General features: G+C 38.5%; 1 protein-coding gene across 2 annotated transcripts in view; it reads right to left on the bottom strand.

The window, feature by feature from the left end:
- The window catches only part of MED27 (mediator complex subunit 27), a gene marked incomplete at its 3' end in the record, with an annotated part of 93,637 nt that overhangs the window by 18,051 nt on the left and 53,896 nt on the right, over positions 1 to 21,690 (bottom strand). For both annotated transcript variants that reach the window (XM_082008871.1, XM_082008870.1), the window contains exon 4: positions 10,779 to 10,872. In XM_082008871.1, the coding sequence (XP_081864997.1) occupies positions 10,779 to 10,872 (94 nt within the window). The remainder of the gene's footprint in view (positions 1 to 10,778; positions 10,873 to 21,690) is intronic.

Consider the following 21,690-nt stretch of genomic DNA (forward strand, 5'->3'; position numbering starts at 1 on the left):
GTCATTTCAAGTTTTCAGTATTTTATAGACAGACCAAAATAAAAGATCTAAAAACACTGTGTGTGTTATGAGAAAGAGGGAGACTATAAAGTGCAGAACAAACATTCATTTGCAACTGAAAAATATATGAATTCACAGAATTCCCTTGTGTAGGCATGACACTGCCAAGCAACTCTCTCAATTTTATTAACACCACAACTCAATAACTTGTCAAAAACAATGAGCAAATGTGATTATTTTCGATGTATTTGATATTCTCCAATATAAGTCCACGTAGAAAAAAATAATTTGAAAGAAGAATCAGACTCTTCTAATGCTAGCTTTTAAAAGCACGCCATGAGTGTAATGGAAAACATTTTAGGTCCAATAAAAATGTAAAATTATTTAAAAGGAAACTACAGCTAAAAAGTAAAAATGTTACATTTTCAAAGGTTTCATTTTCTTCCATGAAAGTGGTAAAGTGTAAAGAATAAAACTAGTATCATGGAAAATATATAGCATCAGTCAGAGTACAGCAACAGAAATAAGCCTGAATTATATTATTGACAAAAATACAATAATGAAGGCATTTTAATCTAAAAATCAATTTACATTTCAAAGATGTACTTGCACTTCAATGTTGTTAAGATGTGGGTCTAACAATAATTCTGTCATTGTGCTTTGCTATACAGAGATTATCACAGAGCTTTTCCTCACCCACAAAAGCATAAAACCGAGATAAAAAAGAAACAATTAGTTCATTTTAATATTTCCCGACCAGCAGCGGCTCATTTTGCGCTGTGTTCCAACATTTCATCCAGTATAGATTAACACACACTAGAACAATTGTGTTTTGACTGCTAGCTTCAGCAGACAGGTCCACACCCCAACGGATCAGTCAATATGCATCTTGATTGATTTGTTACATGTTTTTTCTTTTTAACTCCTGCTAATGACTCCTACCTACCACCTTGGTTCAGCACAAGAAACGTCAACCTGATGCTGACCGAGGCACTAACAGGCAACTCGGCTCTGAAGTGCCAAGATGCTTTTAGACCCAAGGAGGAAGACAGAACAGTTGGCACAAAGACTCCATCTCAAAGCTGATGCAGGGAGAACGCTGGAGGAGGGTTAGGAGGGGAAATGGCGGTAGGAATGGGGTGACCACACGGAACTTTGCAGAACAGCTACCCAAACTACTTTAAATACTGCTCGTTATAATCACTCTATAGCAGGACAGAGTTACAAATCCTAAAAAGAACTGATGACAACTCTCTGGCATGGGGCATGGAGAAAGCAACTCGAGAAGAGGCTAAACAACAGGGAAGAAGGAGCTGACAGCAGGAGAGAGGGCAGGGAAACGAGAAGGGAAAGAGTGCCCCGGTTCGACCCCAGCCGGCAACTCAGCCCCACGCAGCCGCTCGCTCGCTCGCTCCCCCACGGTGGGACAGGGAGAGAATCGGAAGAGTAAACGTGAGAAAACTCATAGGTTGAGATAAAGACAGTTTAACAGGTAAAGCAAAAGCCACACACACAAGCAAAGCAAAACAAGGAATTCATTCCCCGCTCCCATCGGCAGGCAGGCATTCAGCCATCCCCAGGGAAGCCGGGCTCCAGCACGCCTCGCGGTGACTTGGGAAGACAGACGCCATCACTCTGAGCTTTCCCCCCTTCCTTCTTCCCCCAGCTTTTAATTGCTGCGCATGATGCCACATGGTACGGAATATCCCTCGGTTCCCTCCCGACGCCTCGCGCTGCATGCCCAGCTCCGCGCTGCCCGCGCGGAGCAAAAAAGGTTTCGACTCTGGGTAAGCGCTGCTCAGCAATAACTGAGACAGCCCCGTGTCCTCAACACTGCTTTGGGTTTGTGCTGAAAACACTGTCCCATACAAGCTGCTATAGAAAAGTTAACTCCATCTGAGCCAAAACCAGCACACAGAGTTGATGACAGGCTGCTAGGCGTGATTTTGCAAGAACATAAAAAAAAAATAGCAGGTCAGAAGAACAGGTAAATTGCTGAATTAAACTCTTCCAGGCTGAAGGAGGGTGACTTGTATCAAGGCCTGAGCCATGCACACACCATGATTACCATCATTAGCTTTTTCTGATTACTACCTTCTTCCAACAGATTGGGATTTTGTGAAGGCGTATGGAACACCGTACAATGATAACGGGTGCTGTGAATTTGGGTCTATCCCAAATGTTGAGTATCTTGCTGGGATACTCTGTAATAAGACCCGGTTGGTCTGCAAACAAAGGCAATTGGCAATTTCAGCACCTACCACTGTATCAGTTAAGTTAAAAATACAAAGTCATGACCCAGAGGTGCCTGATCTGTGATGCTGATCGTCCACTGGAATCAGAAAGACAGTTTTGTTATAACTGCAAAAATGAGGAAATGGAGTCACTTTGAAAAAAGCTGTCAGCACATTTAGAGTTAACAGGGTTTTTTTTATTTTTCTACCTTAGTAAGACTGGCACTTTCCTAGGATATAGGTCTACTGAGAGAACTGACTCCTACAACTTCACACTAGGCACTAACCACATACGGTAAAATTAAAAGGAGGAAAAGAAGAAATTTTACACAAAAAGAAAAGAAACCTTCTTAACGTAAGAGCAAAAAGGCTGCCCTACAAATGCCCAGACCCAGCTTTATGTATAATATTTTCTATCTCCATTGCGTTCACACAACTTTAGTGGATGCTCACTTCTTCCCTCTTCCCTTACGTTCTGCATTCATGGTATCTCACATTGCTGCCAGGTGGGAAAAAAAAAAATGGATGAAGCCTGTGTGGGATGTTCCTGAAAATCCTCAGAGTGAACAGTGGAACATAACAAGCTGAAAAATCCCATGTTTGGCACCCCAGCTTGCTTGAATATACTTACTGCTGGCCTCAAACTTCCCCACAAGACACACCTGCACAAAGGCTTTCAAAATACTTCTGCATTAGCTCATTGCCTTTTCCCAGGTCATCTGTTTTCATACCCTTCCAACGTCCCACTCCACACTTTCAGAATGCATCACAGCAACTCAGACCCCAGTTATCATTTATCATCCAATACTGAAAGGTCAAATTCAGCAGACTGGTCCAAGACAGTAGCCTTGATCAACCACTTGCTTGAACATCAAAAAAGCAGGGATACACTGTCTCCCACACGTGTAAGGAGCTGTGGGAAACCATCCTTAGATGGGTACCTGAGACTGTGAGCTCCCTGAGGAAGGCCCTATTCTTGCTATCTCAACTTACACAACAGTTTGTACAAAGGGTTCTTCTCTGGGAGTAGGGGCACATACAGGCATCGTGGTAATACAAATGAACGATAGAATACATTGCAACTTTGGCCAGGTTAGTGCTAGGTTGTCTGAATTAGCTCTTACAGTGCTCTCATACTGAAATAGGAAACTTTCCTATTTTGTGCTGCTGTTGTTTTGACATGAGACTCCTGTAGGTTTTATGCTGCCTGGAAGAGAGATCGGGACTTTCAGATTACTTTTGCAGGACCGTATTATTAGTTAAAGTCTGACAGAAGCAGAAATTTTGTAAAACTAAGTATAGCTCACAGAAATTATAGTTCATCACTTTAACAGCATCAAAAGAATGAGGCTAGTAGTACAAAGAATGAACAACAGCCTGTCACTAGACTGGAGGATGCTGTTAGATTTGGAAGCCAACAGTAAGCTCCACAGCTCTTTTCAGGGTAAAGCACATTCTGTATTGTACACAACAAACGGGATACCTTTTATTTTTTCCTCTAATAATCAAGACTTGTAACTGTTTTCAGGGCTTAATGTTTTTGTTCATCTCAACCGTATTTTACAAATCATGTTTTCCAGCAAACCCTTTTCTTTCAATGCCTGCTCAACTTAGCTAACTGGAGTCTGTGTTCAGAAAAGTTCTATGTATGGAATATAATTTACACCTATAGTCATACAACTGTGTCCCTACAGATCACCTGAACGAAGGTAATAAAAACCTAATGGCTCTGGTAAAAAAGCAATTTGATAGTTCTATTCTGAGTTCCAGTAGCGCAGGTCTCTCCTCCTAGAGGTCAAGACCCCACCCAGATGGTCCCTTTTTAATGGGCACTAAAATGTCCCTGCATTTCCACAGATAGCAACTGCAAGAAACTTCTTTCATTACATGGAAAAGATACCTTTCAGTTGTGACAAAAAGGAAACAATTTCCTTTCTAAGCCAACTTTTCCTATTAAATTTCAACTTCTTCTGTCGATATCCTGTTAAGACAGCATTTGGCTTTTTAATATTTCGCCTGAAGGATATATGCCAACTTGTCCTTGATGCAGAAAATTTTAATTCAAATCAATACATGTACAAGGTCACTTTAAAATTCAATTAATATGAATGAAAAAAAATGCCCCACAGTTCTGTGAGCTGAAAATGGAACAGTTGCAAGTTAAATACTTCTGTAGCTTCTGTTTTGGTCTGTATAATAAGGTACTTCTAACTTCCTTTTAACTGAAGTATACTAAATACAGACAGTTAAATTATTCATAAATCCCCTGCTTCCTAAAATGGCAACCTCCAGAAGAAGGTAGGATAGGCAGCTGATTGAAATCTGCAATATTATGCAGCTTTTTCTGACAAAGATATATAAAATAAAAATCTTCTTGAAATATCCCAGTTTTAAAAATATTTTGTCTATCACCAAAATAATTCTCAAAGAGCATATGACAGACACTGTATGCCAAGAAAGGGGGAGGGGGAAACAGAATAATCACTGAGAATGGCTTAGATAATTTTTTGTAAGACTGCTAAAAGAGTTCCCATTTAACACCACTTCTGATCGGAAAAGAAATAAGTACCTCTCCAAGTAAGTCAGAATCAAGGTCAAAATGAGTTTACAAAATGAAAAGGATCAAAATTAATTTACCATGCCAGAATTCTGCCTGGAGGAAATAGCTTGAAGTCGTCCCCCCTTTAATTTTGCCTCCTCACTGAAATTGATACCACATGAAAAGTTCTTTTATAAACAATTAAAAAAAATGCGTTAAGAAACATTCTTTCTTCAGATTTATTTAAAAGTTTCATATTAGGAAAACGTATGCTGACAACACCAAGCACCAACACTTTGCAAAAAATTCCCAAAGCTCCAGATTTCTTCTCAGCATCCCAGGGAATTTGCTGCTGATTTGAGCTGCAGATGCTCTGCAATGCAGAGCTATAGGAAAGAAAACATTATTTTCAGTTAACGTGGGTACCTCCCTGCTTGTATAAAAAGGAGCACAAGTTTGTATGAGGTTTTTTTTATTTACCTGAGGAAAGAATAAGGCAACATCAAACCAGAGGTGTAATCAAGTTATACTTATTTCCAGCAAAAGGCCAGACACCTGCTCCTTGCCATATAGCCAGCCACAAGCTTGTCCTCCCACTCATGTATCTGTCTTACTAAGCAGTACAATGCCTAGAAATCATATCTATAAATACTGAAAAATAAGGCCATGTATTAAAAATAAAGTAAAAAATAATCCCACCCAGACTTTCAACTAGTTTTGGGTTTTTTTCCCCCCTACGTCTCATCTGCTGCTGGTATGAATGCTGCGCTTTCCCTCACATGCTCATTATTCTTTAATGATGTCTATTTGTAAATAGCAAGATAAGATGCAATTAAGCCATTAGAGTCTAAATAAACAATCATACTAATTAGGTTCTTTACAAGGATTTCTTTTTTTATGTAAGGGCTGGAATTTACCTTTCATTAGTCTAACCTAATTGCAATAGTGCATGATAAAAAGTCAACATAAATGAAGGGCTTTAAATGATTTTGCCATATCAGGGATGCGCTGCTGTTACCCTCCCTCAGTAACAGAGCATATTCTCTAACTAAGATGAACAAACTGGCATAGAGTATTGTTCGGAGGTTAAAAGACAGATTTTGCCAGTGGCAAGGGTCACCCTACCCCACAGCATTGCTACAGATGATTAAATGGATTCTGTCTCTTTTTTCATTCTAAATTACAGCACACCAGGAATTTCACAGGATGAAAACGGTGTCTGATCTTGCAGAATATAAATCCACGGGAGTATCAACACAGACAGAACTGTGAACTTGTGGGACTGGACAGCAACCCTGGGTCACAAGAACCCTGTGCAGAGAGCAAAGCTGAGGAAATTTCTTGCTGGTCTTTCTCTACTTTTTCTACGCTCTCTCACTCTCCCATCAAAAGCCCCTTCCTCATTCTTGTATTTGACAAGCAGAGAATAATTTACAATTTACTTGCCACACCCCGCTCACACACTTGGTTGATTCAAGACATTCTCCCTCTGCTTACGTGACCTCAAATGCTGGTGTAATGCTTTTTAAATGCCGGTTCTCAATCTTAAGTGACAATCTGTGAAGCCACTGCAGTCACAACAATCCCACTATGAGCTCAGAAGCGATTCTTCAAGATCCAGTTCACACAAGAGGCCCTTAAACATCTTGGTAGCTCCATCAAACACCAAAACCTAGCTAGCGTCTCCAAGAGAGCAAATCCCTAAATGAATATTCATCCCATGTGCCTAAAATGAGGTGCCTAAGCCGCCAAATGTGATCATCAGATCTCTATCCCTACCATGAACATGCCTACCTTTATCCAGTGCCTCCTGTGGACTGGTTTCCTAATCAACCACCAGACTGGTAAGGAGGAACGCTTACACTGCTAAGCATTTTGGAAAAAAGAGGTTGTTTTGAAATGAAGAACATCAAATTGTTTCCAATCAAGTGTGACATCAATACTAGTTTCAAGTCACTTGGCAAATTTCCCCCCCATCTCCCCAGGTCTTCAAGATCAGCATCTCTTGAACAAAAATCAGTTTGGTAGCATTTCCTAATGGGTAAAGAATAAATTTCAGAATCCATTTTCCAACAGAAGATCATAACGATTTTATGTAAAACACTGATAAACAAAAATGAGACAGAAGAAATTATTCTGTTTTAGCGAACAGATGTCTAGCCTATTTGCAACTAATACAGCCCCATTCCATATGATCAGACTGTTTAAAATTCTTGGAACAAGATTTGAAAGCTGAAATGTAAATGTGTCTGATTTTATGGACAACGAATAAAATTGTATAAAAACGTATTTCATATTTTTATTTGAGATATCTATTAAATTGATACTGATGTCTAGGTTTTTATAAAATTAATGTATTATCAGAAATTTGTAAGATAACATGAAAAGAAATCATTATTTCTGCCATGAGCTTTTTTTGGCAGAAACAATTCAATTTTTCAAATTAGAAGTTACACAAATCATTATCCTTTAGAAACAGCTCAAATTACAGAAAACTATTCAATTATCTGTAAAAATATTTACCCAGTGGTTGTAACTTCTACAGTAGTGCTTTCATACAGCTTTACAAAAACTGGGGAGGCAAAAAATTTTAAAGACAAAGTAGTTCCCAGATGAAGACAAGAAAATAAGTTTCTATATCTAACAGGGACTGGCTAGCTACATGACCCACTTATCAACTGGAAAAGTGGGGTTAATGTTTACTGGTTTGTAAAATATTTCTGATATTAATGAATGAATTGTACACAGGAATTAAGTGTTTCACACAGAGAAAAAAATATTCTGAATTTCGATAACAGAAACGTGCATGAAACAATCATATAAAAATCATACCATCAAGCTATTTTCGTAGGAAAAATGTATACCTAGGAATACAACTAATCATTCAAAACCAGCAAAAATCTAGGTATTTTTCACTGATTAAAAATCAGTTTGTGTTTTCTTAACATACGAGATGAAGCTTATCTATTTACAATTCCTGGCATTTGACCAAAAAAATCTCACAAAAACCTTAAGGAGTCCACAGTTCCCTCTGTTGCTGCTGGAAATTAATTTTGCATAACACTGTTATTAAAGCTGATAGAATTCTATGTTTAGTCTTTCTGATGCATAGTACGATTAAAAGATTAATTGAAAAATCACTAGTGAAGATTGGGATTAAACAGCACCTTGAAATGCCATGATAAACTGCTTTTAAAATCAGTTGAGGATTTCACACAGCTCTGGAAGGTTTAAATTATTTATGTGTTTGGTCTGTGTAGCATAAATCCAGACTAATGAGGTACAATTGCTGTGTATAAATCTAAAGCATAAAAACCCCTCCTTGCTCTCTGGAGGAAGCAGTAACCTCAAAAGACTAGGAGGTAGCAACCTTTCAAGACACAGCATTTATGCTCTCAGGAAGAGTTTATTTTCCCTCTTTGCTTAAAATTCTCAGCTTATGCAAAAGCTGTACCTTGGTTAGGGAGAACCCAGCTTAACACAAAGGTTACTCGCCATTTAGAATAGACCAGCAGGCTGGTAATTATTCCTCTTTAAACACTGGATGAGCCTTAGACTGTGAAAGTCCCACCTCTACAGCTAAGGACATAAATTGATTTCCATGTGCACATGCCATTGTACAGTCTGGGGCTGAAGCTTTCTGTATTAGGTCCTTTTGTCCTGAAGATGGTTTATTTGGCAAAGTCTCCAGCTATTTTGAAGTTTCAAAGAATCTCACAGGGACGCCCTTTCCCTTCTTCCCCATCTCCTTCCAAACATTAGCACATTCTTAAAATATGTATACTGTTTACCAGTGCCTTTGAAGATGAATACATGTTTTTTCTGGTAAATTAAATGATTGTGTTTAAGGATGTTTTAATATACTAACTAGACCTCTGCATCAAAGACAGGTATGATTTCGACAGTTCAAGAATGAAAGTGGTTGAAATTAGAAAGTTAATTAACTCTGGGCAAACAGTATGGTTGTGAAATATTTTTAAATAAAATAAGCATTATCTGAATCCTTTGGTACAGTGGTAAACCACGTTGCTGCAAGGGAGCAACTCCAAATCTAACTTGGGATAAGTTCAGAGTGAGAAATCACAAGTACTGAAGAAACCTCCCTTCTTCTGGGGGAGGTGCTCTTCGCACTGCCCATCCTGCAGCACCTTTCGCTGAATGACTTGTGGCTGAAAACAGCAAAAGCTTCTGTAGCAGTCAGGGCCAGATGGAAAGTGCCATATTGGCAACATCAACTGAGACAGATGGGAAAGAGGGGAAAACCTGCCTAAAAGAAAAAATGATAAACCCATCACACAATCACATACAAAAATACTCGAAAAACAAACTTTCTGATCTCTGATCCAAGGAAAATATGCACACCACTGGTTCAATATAGGACTGCTGTCTTGTAGCAATAAAAATGTCCTTGATTTTGAGAGCAACTACAACATGGAATTCACTAAGTTACTACTGCTTGTAAAAGGGGCTTCTTTTACAATTACTGCTCTTCCAACCCACCTTACTCCTAATCAGTCACACCCAAGATAATTTACCTAATTTCCTAACTGTGCCTGAATCTTGAAAAGTGTCATAGATTTTCTGACCTCAAAAAGCCATTAGAAGTGGAAGGCACCTACTGAACGCAAAGAGGGACTCTAAGAGAATGCAAAGGGTAAAGCAAGGAAGTAAAACCAGACATTTTTCTATACCAAAATAGTTAAAGTCAGCTTAAGAAGAAATCCAAAAGCTCCCAAGACTTATAGCTTCTTAAAACTTCACTGATTAATTCAATTCTTTTCTGGAATATATTGTTCCACTTGGTGAATCCAACAATTGTAGATTAAATGTTTTAATGCCAGCTGTTTATTTTAACCTCTGACTCAGTTAATCTCTTGCAAATTTGGGGCTGTTCAAAGAAAGTTAATACTGGGACGTTAGACAGTTGATTAATTAAAACTAAATATAATCACAGCTATACTCACTATAGAGAAATTAACAAAAGCTTTGAAAGATACAGGCAAAAATATAACCATATTAGTGATTTAAAGTCAACAAACTAATAACGATACAAAATCTAAGAAGCAATCCTAAGGTTGACTTATATTGACTCAACAATTTTGTCTTCACAAAATATCTGATTTTCAGATCCATTTTACAATTTGCTTGGAAACAAGAAATATACTCACATATACACTACACCCAAGCCTGTTGTAATAGGCTATGTGAGAAAGGAAAAAATAAGAGGAAGTGACATGAGAAATCCAAGATGGAAGAGACTGATTTGGTCCCAGTTCTTCACCTGTGTATACAGTATATTTTCTAGTTTTATTTAGAATTTGGCAAAAGATGAGACTTCTGTCTTTCACCCTACAAGAGGAAAATCAGCACCCAACTGCCATGCTACAGACTCCACTTCCACATTGCTGTCTTTGAGTAAAAGCTTTAAAGACTTCTCTTGCTATAAGCACAACAGCTGCCCGTGAAAATTGATGTGAACAACAGGTTCTTCTGGAATGAAATCTTGCTTGGTCATGCAGAAATAAGTCAAATGTATTGGATTTGTTTATCTCTAATCCAGCCTCTGCTGTTCATTTACTTCAAAGGCAAATTCCTAACTTCATCATATAGCAGAAATTCACTGACCCAAGAACAATGTGAAAAACTTTAAATCACATTGGTTTCCTCCTCCTTTTCTTCCTCCCACCACTCTTTTTCTTCGTAATTATCATGATTAAGACTCACTCATTGCCAAGACTGCTGAAAAACACAGTGAATATTTGAGTTTGCAGTCATATTTCCACAATCACATTTAACAATAAAAAGTAATAGATCTTTCATTTAAAGGTGAAATTCTTTTTATTATTCATTTGCCTAAGAGCAAGAAGGATCCTACATTGCTGTGACGAATGAAGAATAGTATGTTTCTGAAAAAAAAAAAAAAAGAGTTTAATAACCTGCATTTTAGGAACAGTGATTTAATCCCTTAAGAAATCCATCTTAAGGGATTAAATAATCCAATTTACCAGAAGCATTGCCGAGGTTCCATTTGGCCGGGATAGCTGGATAGACATTTCAGGGAACATCCTATCAATCCGACTGATGACGTCATCAACATATCTGCCAAACAGACCAAAACAAAAGAATTAACACAGACGCTCTGTGCCACAGACTCAGATTGTTACTCCTTTTTAACCATGTCCACAGGACTTCCCTGAATTAATTTCTCCTTAGTACCTGCATATTCTTCAAAAATGCCAGCAAGCATAATTCAAAAAGTTATCGATAAGAGGAAACATACCAAAGCCCTACTTAAGTGGTTTTTAAAATTAATTACTCTGCCCTTAAAAACAAACACTCTATTTTTGGACCAAATCTGTCAGTCTCAAACTCTTGCCATTGTATTTCTATACTTTTGCCTCCAGGGGTTGAAGGATACATTACCAAAATTACTCTTCCTGGGTAGGAATTAATAGGTTGTCACCTCCTTACCCTCTCTTTGATGAACTAAACAAATAGAGATTTTCTCAGTGTCTTCAAACTATTCATAGGGTTGGTTTTTTTCCTGAATCTTTCCAATTTATTTCATGCACTGGTGACTCTAAAATTGGCTAGCACATTCCAGGAGTTTCTCTGAGGTGATCAAGCAGACAGGTAAAATAACATCCTTCCTGCTGGGTATAATCCCCCTGCTTACGCAGGCCAAAGGGAGCCGGCGCACATTTGCCACGGTTCCCTGGTATTGTACTAAGAACTGACATCCATTAACAGTGAAAACTTCCTTTCAGAGACCTTGTTCCCCAGGACACATCGCCCCATCCCACGGGCATGTCTCACATCCTTCAGCCATTCCTCTGGACACATTAAAATGCACAGTATTTGCTTTAGCCGAGTTTACACGGCAGTCTGTATCGTCCGTGCATCAATCTGTCCTTTGGTACCACTTTCAGTTCTCCCGAAGGATGCAGACGGAGGGGCACTACTGCCGTGTTATCATATGCATCTACAAACTCTGCAACTTGATCACAGATCCGTGAATGAATTTATTGATAAAATGTTTTCATGCTAGCCCACATAAGTGCTCTGAAAAAATATTTCGGAAAAATTGGTTGCCCCAGTTAGACTAACAGTAAAACTGAAATACCTAATTATTTCCCTTTAATTTGCTTAAACGAAGGCAAAAAACGTTGAATTCTCGCTCTTCAAAGTTATTAAGTTCTATTGTTAGCTCCTAAAAAAGACCCAAACGCAAAACAATGAGGTGCTATGCTCCAATTGCTATTTTGCAAGGGATTAAAAATCATCAGAAAAAAATAAAATAAAATCAAGAAAGCTGCACTTACACAGCTGGTAAAGTCAGCCCACTTTTAAAAGAAAAGAATAGAATTAGTTATGACAATTTTGCCTAAAAATCTTAATCCGGGAAACCTTCCCCATTCACCTGAATGGCTCACTAGCAGCTGCTTGCTGGTAAGCAAAGTCAGAACAGCCATAAGCCAAGAACTTCCTTAGCACGGTGAAAGAGGAGACACGTAAGACAGTGCTTCAGGATGAGTAAGCTACACACCAACAGTATGCACCTAACTAAACATTACTGAATCCCATACGGTTTGTGGTGGTGGGGTTTTTTGGGTTTGTTTTTTTTGTTGTTGTTGTTTGTTTTTTGTTAGTTTTTTTTTTTAAACACAGCATGAGCGTTTATACTCTTTTGTAAATGCAGTTACTCCGGGCTCTGCAAATAAATTTGGCTATCACTTGCGTGTGAATAGAGATGGCTGATTGAGGAACAGGCACGGAGAGATTCTGTGGTTAGGATTGTGTCTTACTGCCTTGCACACTACAATGCAGATTATTGCAGAACTTAAGTTTTCTAATTTTCCAAGCTTCGGGCAATAAAACAATCAAAATATGAAGTTGCATAAAACAAAGGCTGCTTACACACTGACACAGTCTACATGTGTTAAGGAAGGAAAATTCAAGTAATTTTAAATCATATAAACAACAGTTCAACTCGTGCATTTAATCTGGTTAGGTCCTTCTGAAAAATCCCAGGGGACAAGCACTTTGTTCATTGAAAATGTGATCCAGGCTGGTTGGAGGTAACCAATTCTTCAACTCTTTCTTAGATCTGTTTATTTTTTACATGTAAAAATTGTCTTAACTGTGTTCCTTAAAACTTGACTCAAGCCCAACTGCCACCTTCTACTACCTGGGCAGTATAAGACAGAACAGGGAATTCACAGGCAGCTTGTAAAGAGTCTTCCCTTTAACTGAAATCACACATACAGCAACACAGAAATCTTCTAATTTGTATCAACCAGCTCCTGAAAGAACTCAAAGATGCGTTACTAAGATGATTTGGGCTTAGAAGCCTGGCAATTTTGTACCACTCTTCACAAGTCAGTTGACAAAACAAGAAAATTGAAACCAGACACTTCAGGAAATACAGTGTTTTACTTTGGCAAGGCTCAGCAATTCCATCAGGACCATCCACACAGGTAGCCTTCTCCTTCTCTTCTCAGTCAAGAGAATGTCAGAGAAAATCCAAGACCATTATGATAAAAGAGCATTGATATACGTAACACTGTTTCGACCCTTTGCCTTTTTCAGACAGAGACATCAGGGTTTCCTGAGGACTCATGAGAACAGAAGGATTCTTCAAAGATGCAGATGTAATTACTAAATTAGCCTGACTACATGGCAGCCTCAAATATAAAATGACAAACAACCTAATCTAAGGCAAAATTCTTCTAAGGATACACCCTTCAGAGAGGACATCTGGTAAAACATCTTGTGAAGGGATGGATATGATAAATCAGATGCAGTAATGTAAAAGTGTAACTGGTGACGACTTTAGAGAAAACTGGAGAACATATAATAAAGACAAGATAAAGTGCACTCCTGAGGCTGTCTGGAAATAGGGTCAGAGAAAAAGCTGCTGTCTGGAACTTATTTTGCAGAAGTGAAATATATTAATTTAGTGCCAAAATAAGCAGAGTCACAATTTAGACATGTCTGTCCAATCAGTTTTAGCTCAAAAATATGATAGATCCTATTTATGTTACAGAACCTCTTACACGGTCTCAAAAAAGCGTAGCACTTAAGGATGGAGAAAAGTCTAATTTTACTTTGCCATCAAGCACTTCTAACTTTTAAGGTACTTACCACATCTCAGTTTTCTCCTACTTACAAAAGATGCTAGTTGGAATGAGCATTTACAAACCCAAAAGAAATAATGCAAAGCAGGGAAAAGCAAATGGAAATAGATTTACTCAAGTATTTGGCATATATTAATCTTAAAAAAAATTCATGGAATTCTCAGAATTAAATACAAGCCGAAATTATACGGTAGTAGCTTCTCCTCTTGTCCTAGAACCGGCATTGTTCCACCTACGAAGGGGTGAATAGAGTGTCTAGACAAACTCCCTCCCCATGGCTTCCCTATCACGCAAAGGATGCTCAAAAATGTCTGAAGACAGGCAACAACTGCAAAAGATAATCCCCACATTCAATTACAGCACAGTATTTAAACTCCTTATAGACAGAATTCCATCTTACTTACTCTTCTAGGCCCCAAAAACCAACACACTAACACCTTAGAATTGCAACATCCTAAATTAGTCCCATTCTGTTCAAAAAAGCTTCAAGTAACTTCATCAATACCTGCATCCTAATCCAGACGCATATGCATCCTAGTCAGAAAAGAACAACAGACTTCACCAACAGGACTTCCGATCATTAAACCGTATCAAATGCTAAAGCAATTTTGCTAATGTAATTTTACTGGTCAGAGGGAGGATTTTAAAAGAAGCTTTAATAGCAGGTTTGTACCGACTTCCCTCTCCCATTTTTTCTCCTCTTTCTCTCCTTCATGACACAGATTCATGATTTTTAAGGAGGTTTTAAAATTGTATTTTTGACAGAAAATCTTTATTTTAAAAAATGATAATTGTATCATTCAGGGGCATGCATCTGAACGTGCAACACAACCAGCCAGTAAGATCAGACCTGACATCAGATGCTCTCCAAGGCTGTCAACACTATAAATCATTATTTTCTTTTTAATGTAGTAGAACACTTTTTTCTACAAACATGCTATATTAATACTGCAAAAGTGAGAACATAACAATCTACTTCATGAATATTAGCAAAGACAAAAAGTAATTCAAAATGCTACACTCCGAATGAAGTCTTGTTACAAATATGCAGAAAAATCAACACCAGAATAAAGCAACGGAGATATTTGAAAAATCTCACTACCATTTTGCCAATAAGCATATACATAAATCCTTTAGTTAGAATTAGAGGAACAATGCCTGGAACAGACAGAAGACACTTTTGAAGCCAGTTAGAAAATACTGTTTATAAGGGACTAATTAGTTATGCAAAATGCCAAACGAGACGTTTCATACTAAAACATCAGGTTGACAAGGTAGAAATAATTCAGGAACCACCTTTGTAGATAAATGGTCTTGTAACATCGCTTTGATTCACACAAAGGCCCCCCCAAAAGACAGTAATACAAAAGAGTAATTCATTATAAATTCCTTTCAATTCCACACTGGACAGATGGCTTAGTTCTCTAATGTGACCTGTCTTCAATTTTTTTTTTTTTTTTTACTGGATTAGATCCAGTGATCCAATGTTAGTGTGAGGTTTAACAGCTTAGACAAGATTTAAATAGCATTTATCCCACACAGTGTTTAAGTTGCATGCTGTTCATTTTTTCCACTCGACACAACAATTTAAAGATCAGAAATATAGGTATTAACAATAATTTACTGAGGAGGTCCTTCGGAAGAAAGAAAATTTTGCTAAATGACCTTAAGGAGACAAAGATATAGAGGAAAAAAATACATATTTGTAATATCAAAGAGTGTAATTTTTCCTATACACTCAGTGGAAAACAACAGATATGAGATGAAGAGAAACTCTATGATTCTACTGAATGTGGATTAATGATATTCTGGACAGCAATAGGGGAAACTCTCCACATATTCTCTTACTTATTAGCACAGTATTTACTTGCTCCCAGAATTTTTTTTTTTTTTTTTGGCTTTCAGTTACTATTTTCCACACAGTTAATAATTTCTTTCCACATGTCTGGTATTTCAGAAGTATGGGCTGGCCCTGCAGACTCTTGCTAACATATGCAGTGTTCGCTAATAAAGCCATTGGTGCAAAGAGCCTGCCTGCGCTCTACTAAGACCTATGTAACAGCTATTTTTTGCAGAACCAGGCTCAATATGTAGCTTAAAGCTTTTAGCAGTGGCAGGATTTTAGGTATTATAGATATTATAAAGATACTAAATAGTTTTTAGGCAACTTGATTAGAGAAATATTGTATTTTAAAACATATGAGGTAGTCACAGTTCCACTGTGATTTATTAATCAACAAATTAAAAGTTTTTATTTGATTCAGTTACCTGCCAAGCAAGTCTCTGCAAGTAGCAAATTCAAGTTGATAGAAGGCTTTTCAGAAGCATCAATTAACAGTAGTTATTAAAACAGTGACCTCTGCCAGCTTTTGTGAGATGACACTTCCTGCTTGGATAGGCAATGAAAAGCGTGAAAAGAAATTCAACAACTCTCACGCTGAGAAAGCGACTTCAAGTCTCAAGACTAAATTAGACAGCTGGCACAATCCATGATATTTGTACCTCAATCCTGGAAGTCTCTGCCTCTTCCCCAAATTCCACAGGCTTTGTTGTTTTGGGGTTTTTTTTGTTTTTTTAGTTGTTAATTCAGGCTCTGGCTCTTTTCTTGTCTAGAACCTCTGTAAAAATGCTCGTTTCCTGGTTCCAGTACTAAAATCACTTTCTTGTTTTGACCAACTTCTCCTCCAGCTATAAACTTCCTTGCCAGGCTGTCTTCTCTTATAGCTATTAACACTATCCTCTTGTCCTTTCTGAACGAACAGCTTCAGTGGTTTCCTCTCTCTTCTCACCCAATTTCCAAGTTTCTGTTGGTGGGAGACTCCAGCCAGGCTCCTCCTGGCTCTTCGCGTTTCCTTCTGTTCCATTCTCATCCGCACACTAACTTGGTCTTCTGCTACTCCTTCAATGCCTCCTTTCCCGCTGTGAAATCTTTATTCACAATACGTCATAAAGGAAAAATGTTACCTCTTTCAAATAACTGACTGTCTTCTAACTACCATGAGGTAAGTTGAGGGCAGAAGGGGCAAACCCGAGTCTCTTGAGTTATACAGAGTTCTTCAGTCTTGGGGCTACAACGTATGCTCAGCTTGAGGGACTTTTGGCACTAGAGTGTCTTGCTAACATGAATCCACAGGTGTGGGAAGAAGCAAGCCAGAATGCGTGGATTGTAAGGACCAAATTTGCTAAGAGACCTTCGACAAAGGTCCTAAGGAACAGATTTGCTAAGATTCATGCCTAACTCCTCCCTACCCTGCAGTGGACAACTAATACGATGCACATCTGAAAGTGCTGAAAGATTCAGCTCCAAACTTGAAAGAAGGCAGTTTTCCATTCATTCTTCCAAGCTAGCTTGTTTTCAACTTTGCTGGAGATGTTATTTCGGTCATGAAGGAATTACGTTTCATTATTGAGTGGATGCAAAAGATTAAGTTATGTGCCTAAATAGTCTAGAAGTGTTTACATATAAACACAGGGTGGTCTGCTTCAAAAGCATATGCACATATAGCTGTATCAAACACTTAACCATCTGCACTTCTCACTCACAAAAGGCCAAACCTGGTACAGCACTTAAGGATGCATGTGAAGTCGTTTGGACAGTTCTCTAGAAGCCAAGAGAGAATGTTTAAGGGTTGGATTTACAAAGACATTTCAAAACCTGAGGCTGTGATTCAACAATTTTCAAGCTGCAGCACCAATAGTGACATAAGGCACTGACACATCCCCTCCCGCATGCTGCGGCATACAGCCCCCTCAACTGTGCTGTGCTGGGAGAGCTGGATCACACAACCAATCTGGCTTTAAAATAAAAAAAAAGAAAAAAAGAAAAAGGTATTAGTTTAAATCTAAACCCATCTAATGATTCAGCTCCCCGTGTGGCTGCACACGCTGTGTGCCAGCACAATTCCTGCTGGGGCCATGCATCATGGGCCAGGAATACTGTACACTGGGGTCATTCTATTACAACAATAAAATATTGTTATGGTAAAATGTGTTACTTATACTGCGTTGTTTATACAAACACAATTCCAAATTCTTCAGTGCTACTGTGAATCCACTGATAAGCAACATGGTGTAAATCTGCAAGGAATAGTCTCAAAAGTATGAGCTGACAGTGATGCTACAAATGCATGCAGGTTCTCATGCTGAATGCTTATGAGATGCAAACCTGCCCCGAATCCGCATCTGCACATTTGCATTAAATATGATCACCTCTAATGCACTCTGAAAGCTCACATGTTGACAATGTAGAGCTTGTTTTTTAAGACAGCGCAAAAAGACATCTGCTCACAATATCAAATTCCAGTGCACCACCTTAAAAAGCATACCTTTAATATGGAAAACTTTAAGTTACAAATAGAGACCTTGCAGTCAAATTCCCACAGATATTTTATTATATTGCTGAAATAGCTTTCTTAGTACTTATGTGTAACGCTCTTCAAATTGCCTTTAATTCACAGCAATAATCAAGAGGGGAATATGAATATCAGAATGTGTGAAATCTGGTTAAGAAAACAAGCATGCATCTACTTTACAGTCATCACTAGAATCTTGTCTGAGCCTGTTACTAGTCTGTGCTTTATGGAAAAAATTAACTCCTTTATACATACCTCAAGACAAAAAACAGCTCTCCCTAACTATGCAGCATCATTAGTAATAGAATTTCAGATGCAACACTTCACAGAACATACATATTGTTTATATTTCCACTTCTTCATGAAATCAGATGTTGCTCCACAGCCCAACAATAAATGCTAACAACAGTAATTTTCAGGGGCCTGGATGAGAATCAGAATTATTACATCAGTGTTTAGCTACAAAGACGGTTCTTGAATTACTCCTAACTCATCAAGCAATTTGTGCCCCACCTGTTAGCCTAAATTTGCACATGCAGACACATGTTTTCATACAGTAAAGCTGTGCCAGAAGTCCTCAGAAGAAAGTCAAGCCAAGAGATGGAGAATCTCTTCTGTAAAGGCAGCCGGCCTTTACAGAAAATTGTCTGCACAAACTACACACATTTCCCTGCCACGAGGTTTGAGAGATGGATTATCCCCACCCTCTCCACCACCTGCAGTTGAGCAGAGTTCACCTGAGGTTGCCTGGGTCTGCACTGTAAGGTGAAACCACCTCTCCTGCACTCACCAGTCAGCCATGGAGCGAGGGAGAGGATTAAGCTGTGACACGCTGATATTCAGCAAACACCAGACAGTGCTTTGGCAAAGGCCTCAAAAACAACACGTGAAGTTCAGTCCTGCTTTTAGAAAAGGTAACGGGCTGAGGTGGTTTTCAGTCCACCTGCCCAGCCAGACTCCCAAAGTAAATTGGGCTCCCTGCAGATGGGAAAGGTCCCGTCGTGTGGACTGACCGCCTGACGTGATCCTGATGCTGCACATTACTCCACGCTTTCATTCCCGAATTCACTCTTTTAAAGCTAGAATTCAGTAATTTATAACATGTACTTTTCAGCTCTGCTATTGAAGAATTACTTCAATAGCAAAGTCTTCTCACTTTCTTTCTTTGTGCTTTATTTCCCCCTCAACAGAGCCGAAATTACAGTACTTACCTCCTTTTATGAAAAGCAACAGATGATGCATGATACCCATTATGTATTCTATACCTCTCAAAAGCAGCGAGATTTTACCTTTGGGTAGAGAGATTGATGAATAGGAAACATACTATGTTTTGCACAGTTAGACCTTGTTATACACTATGCTTGACCATATAATAGCACTGCTGGAAGGAAGAGTTCTTAGTGATCATTTATGTTAGGCACATCAAGTCCCAGAACTTAGTCTGACCTTAGAAATCAACACAAATTCCAGAGGGTAGGAGGAAGGGAGAACTAAGGATATAACCCTCTGGCGCATGGCTAACATCAAAACAGGAGATCAGAGCAGACTGTTTCTTAAAACAGGTTTGTTTGTATCAGTTAAGTTAGCAAAGCCTTGATATTTTCTGCTTTAAAAAAAAAGCATCCTCTACTTAAATCACATTCTGATGGCATGCAGGCAGTATGTGGTTTTAAAACATTCTTCACATTTGCAATGGCTCAGTACTCTGGAAAGCTGTCTCGCTGGAATTTCTCATCCTTACCATATGTTTCTTTTAACTTCAGCTAACACCACAATATCTTACTGCCTCTGTCGTGTCAGCATCTAATGCAGGCACCAGCACGCTTATCAGAGCTTCAGCCTTCATTATTAAATGCACGTAGGGTGTTTGTACGGTTATTGATGCTATCATACCTAATGTTTCATGACCTGTTAGAAGTTACTGGGACGAAGATACTCAACTTTTATGCAAAATAGTTTCACTCCTACAGAATCAAGCTAAGACACAATGCTATCTATTACCTTAGAACCTGCACTGGCCTCTTGTTGTATTTTGCAAGTAGATTTCTAAAGCTTGTAACCATGCTCACATCTAAGCATACTTAGAGAACAACAGAAGTGCCCGAAGGAGTAAATTAGCCAAGAGACAAAGCACAACCAAAAAACCCCATCATAGACATGAAGGCATTAAAAAAAAAGTCCTCATTTCATTCGAGTCCTCAGTGATGTATTATTATTATTATTGTATTTCTAATTTCTTCCTTTAGAATTAAATTATTCTTATAGAACAAGATGTTGGAATACATGGGATTAGTAAGTAAAGACTCAAATTTTAGGTCTCACCAATAGACTTCAAGCAGCCACTCAAAAAGAGCACTCACTTCAAGACCTAGTGCTTTATTAAAATTATAAACTACGGTAAAAACAGACAAGTCTTCATAACACCAGTTCTAAGGGTACTCAGGATACTTGATATCAGCCTTTGAGGACACTTAAAACCAATTTGTTCTTCTGTAATTAAGAGGGAAGTAAAGGCAAAGAAAAAACACAAAAAAGATTAAATACCCCAACAAATGATCGCTTGTACAGTCCAGTGCAATTTATTACACAAACTTTTACCAAATACCCATTTCAACTTTTGCGATCACCCACTAAGTTTTCTTGAGGCAATTTGATAATTAGTCCTGATTTTGCCTCTTCAGGATTATACTCTGACCAAGTATTTCGATCTGCCTGTGATACCTACAGAGATGAAAAATCTATCTTAAAACTCAGAGGTTTCTCAAAAGACTCCTTCAAGGTCATCTCTATACTGCAGTACGAAGACTGCATATGACAAGTACGATTAGCCATTTATGAACTCAAGACGCTCCCAGTACAAACATTTTGGAGAGAGAAGCCCTTCAAAATAATATTTTCTAAAAAATACACTTTCATCACTTCTTCCTCCACCATGACAAGCTGTTCCTTAGGTTGTGATTTTTATAGGGCTCATGGAAATTAATTGCATGGCTTCCACTGAAAGTCAGTGTGGCAGAGGAGGGCTAATTCCCCTTAAATGCTCTGAAAAAAATTCCTCTTTAAACAACAGAGTTGGTTAAAGGAAAGGGCTTATCATGGCAGTTATTCTTGGGCTTGCCAAACAGAGTCCAGACACCTCAGCAAAGTGACTGCAGAAATTTGCTGCCCCTTTTTGGCCATTTTCCCACTCTTGCGATCAGGTTCCCTCTCATTTGATGTTATTTCCCCTCGCACACAAGGATCAGTGCGCAACCACAGTGAAGATCAGACGGGCTTTATGTTCACTGTGGCTCTTTAAACGCTGGAGTCTCTGCCTTGCCTGTGTTCCTCCACTGTGCAGAGCAGGCAGAGCAGAGTTTAAAGTACTTCGCAGGGCTGGAACCTGGACTAAAGCCAGAGAACCACCATGGTAAGCAAATACAGTTCTG

The sequence above is a fragment of the Phaethon aethereus genome (genome assembly GCF_964289735.1).
Source record: "Phaethon aethereus genome assembly, chromosome: 20".
NCBI classification, from domain to species: Eukaryota; Metazoa; Chordata; class Aves; order Phaethontiformes; family Phaethontidae; genus Phaethon; species Phaethon aethereus.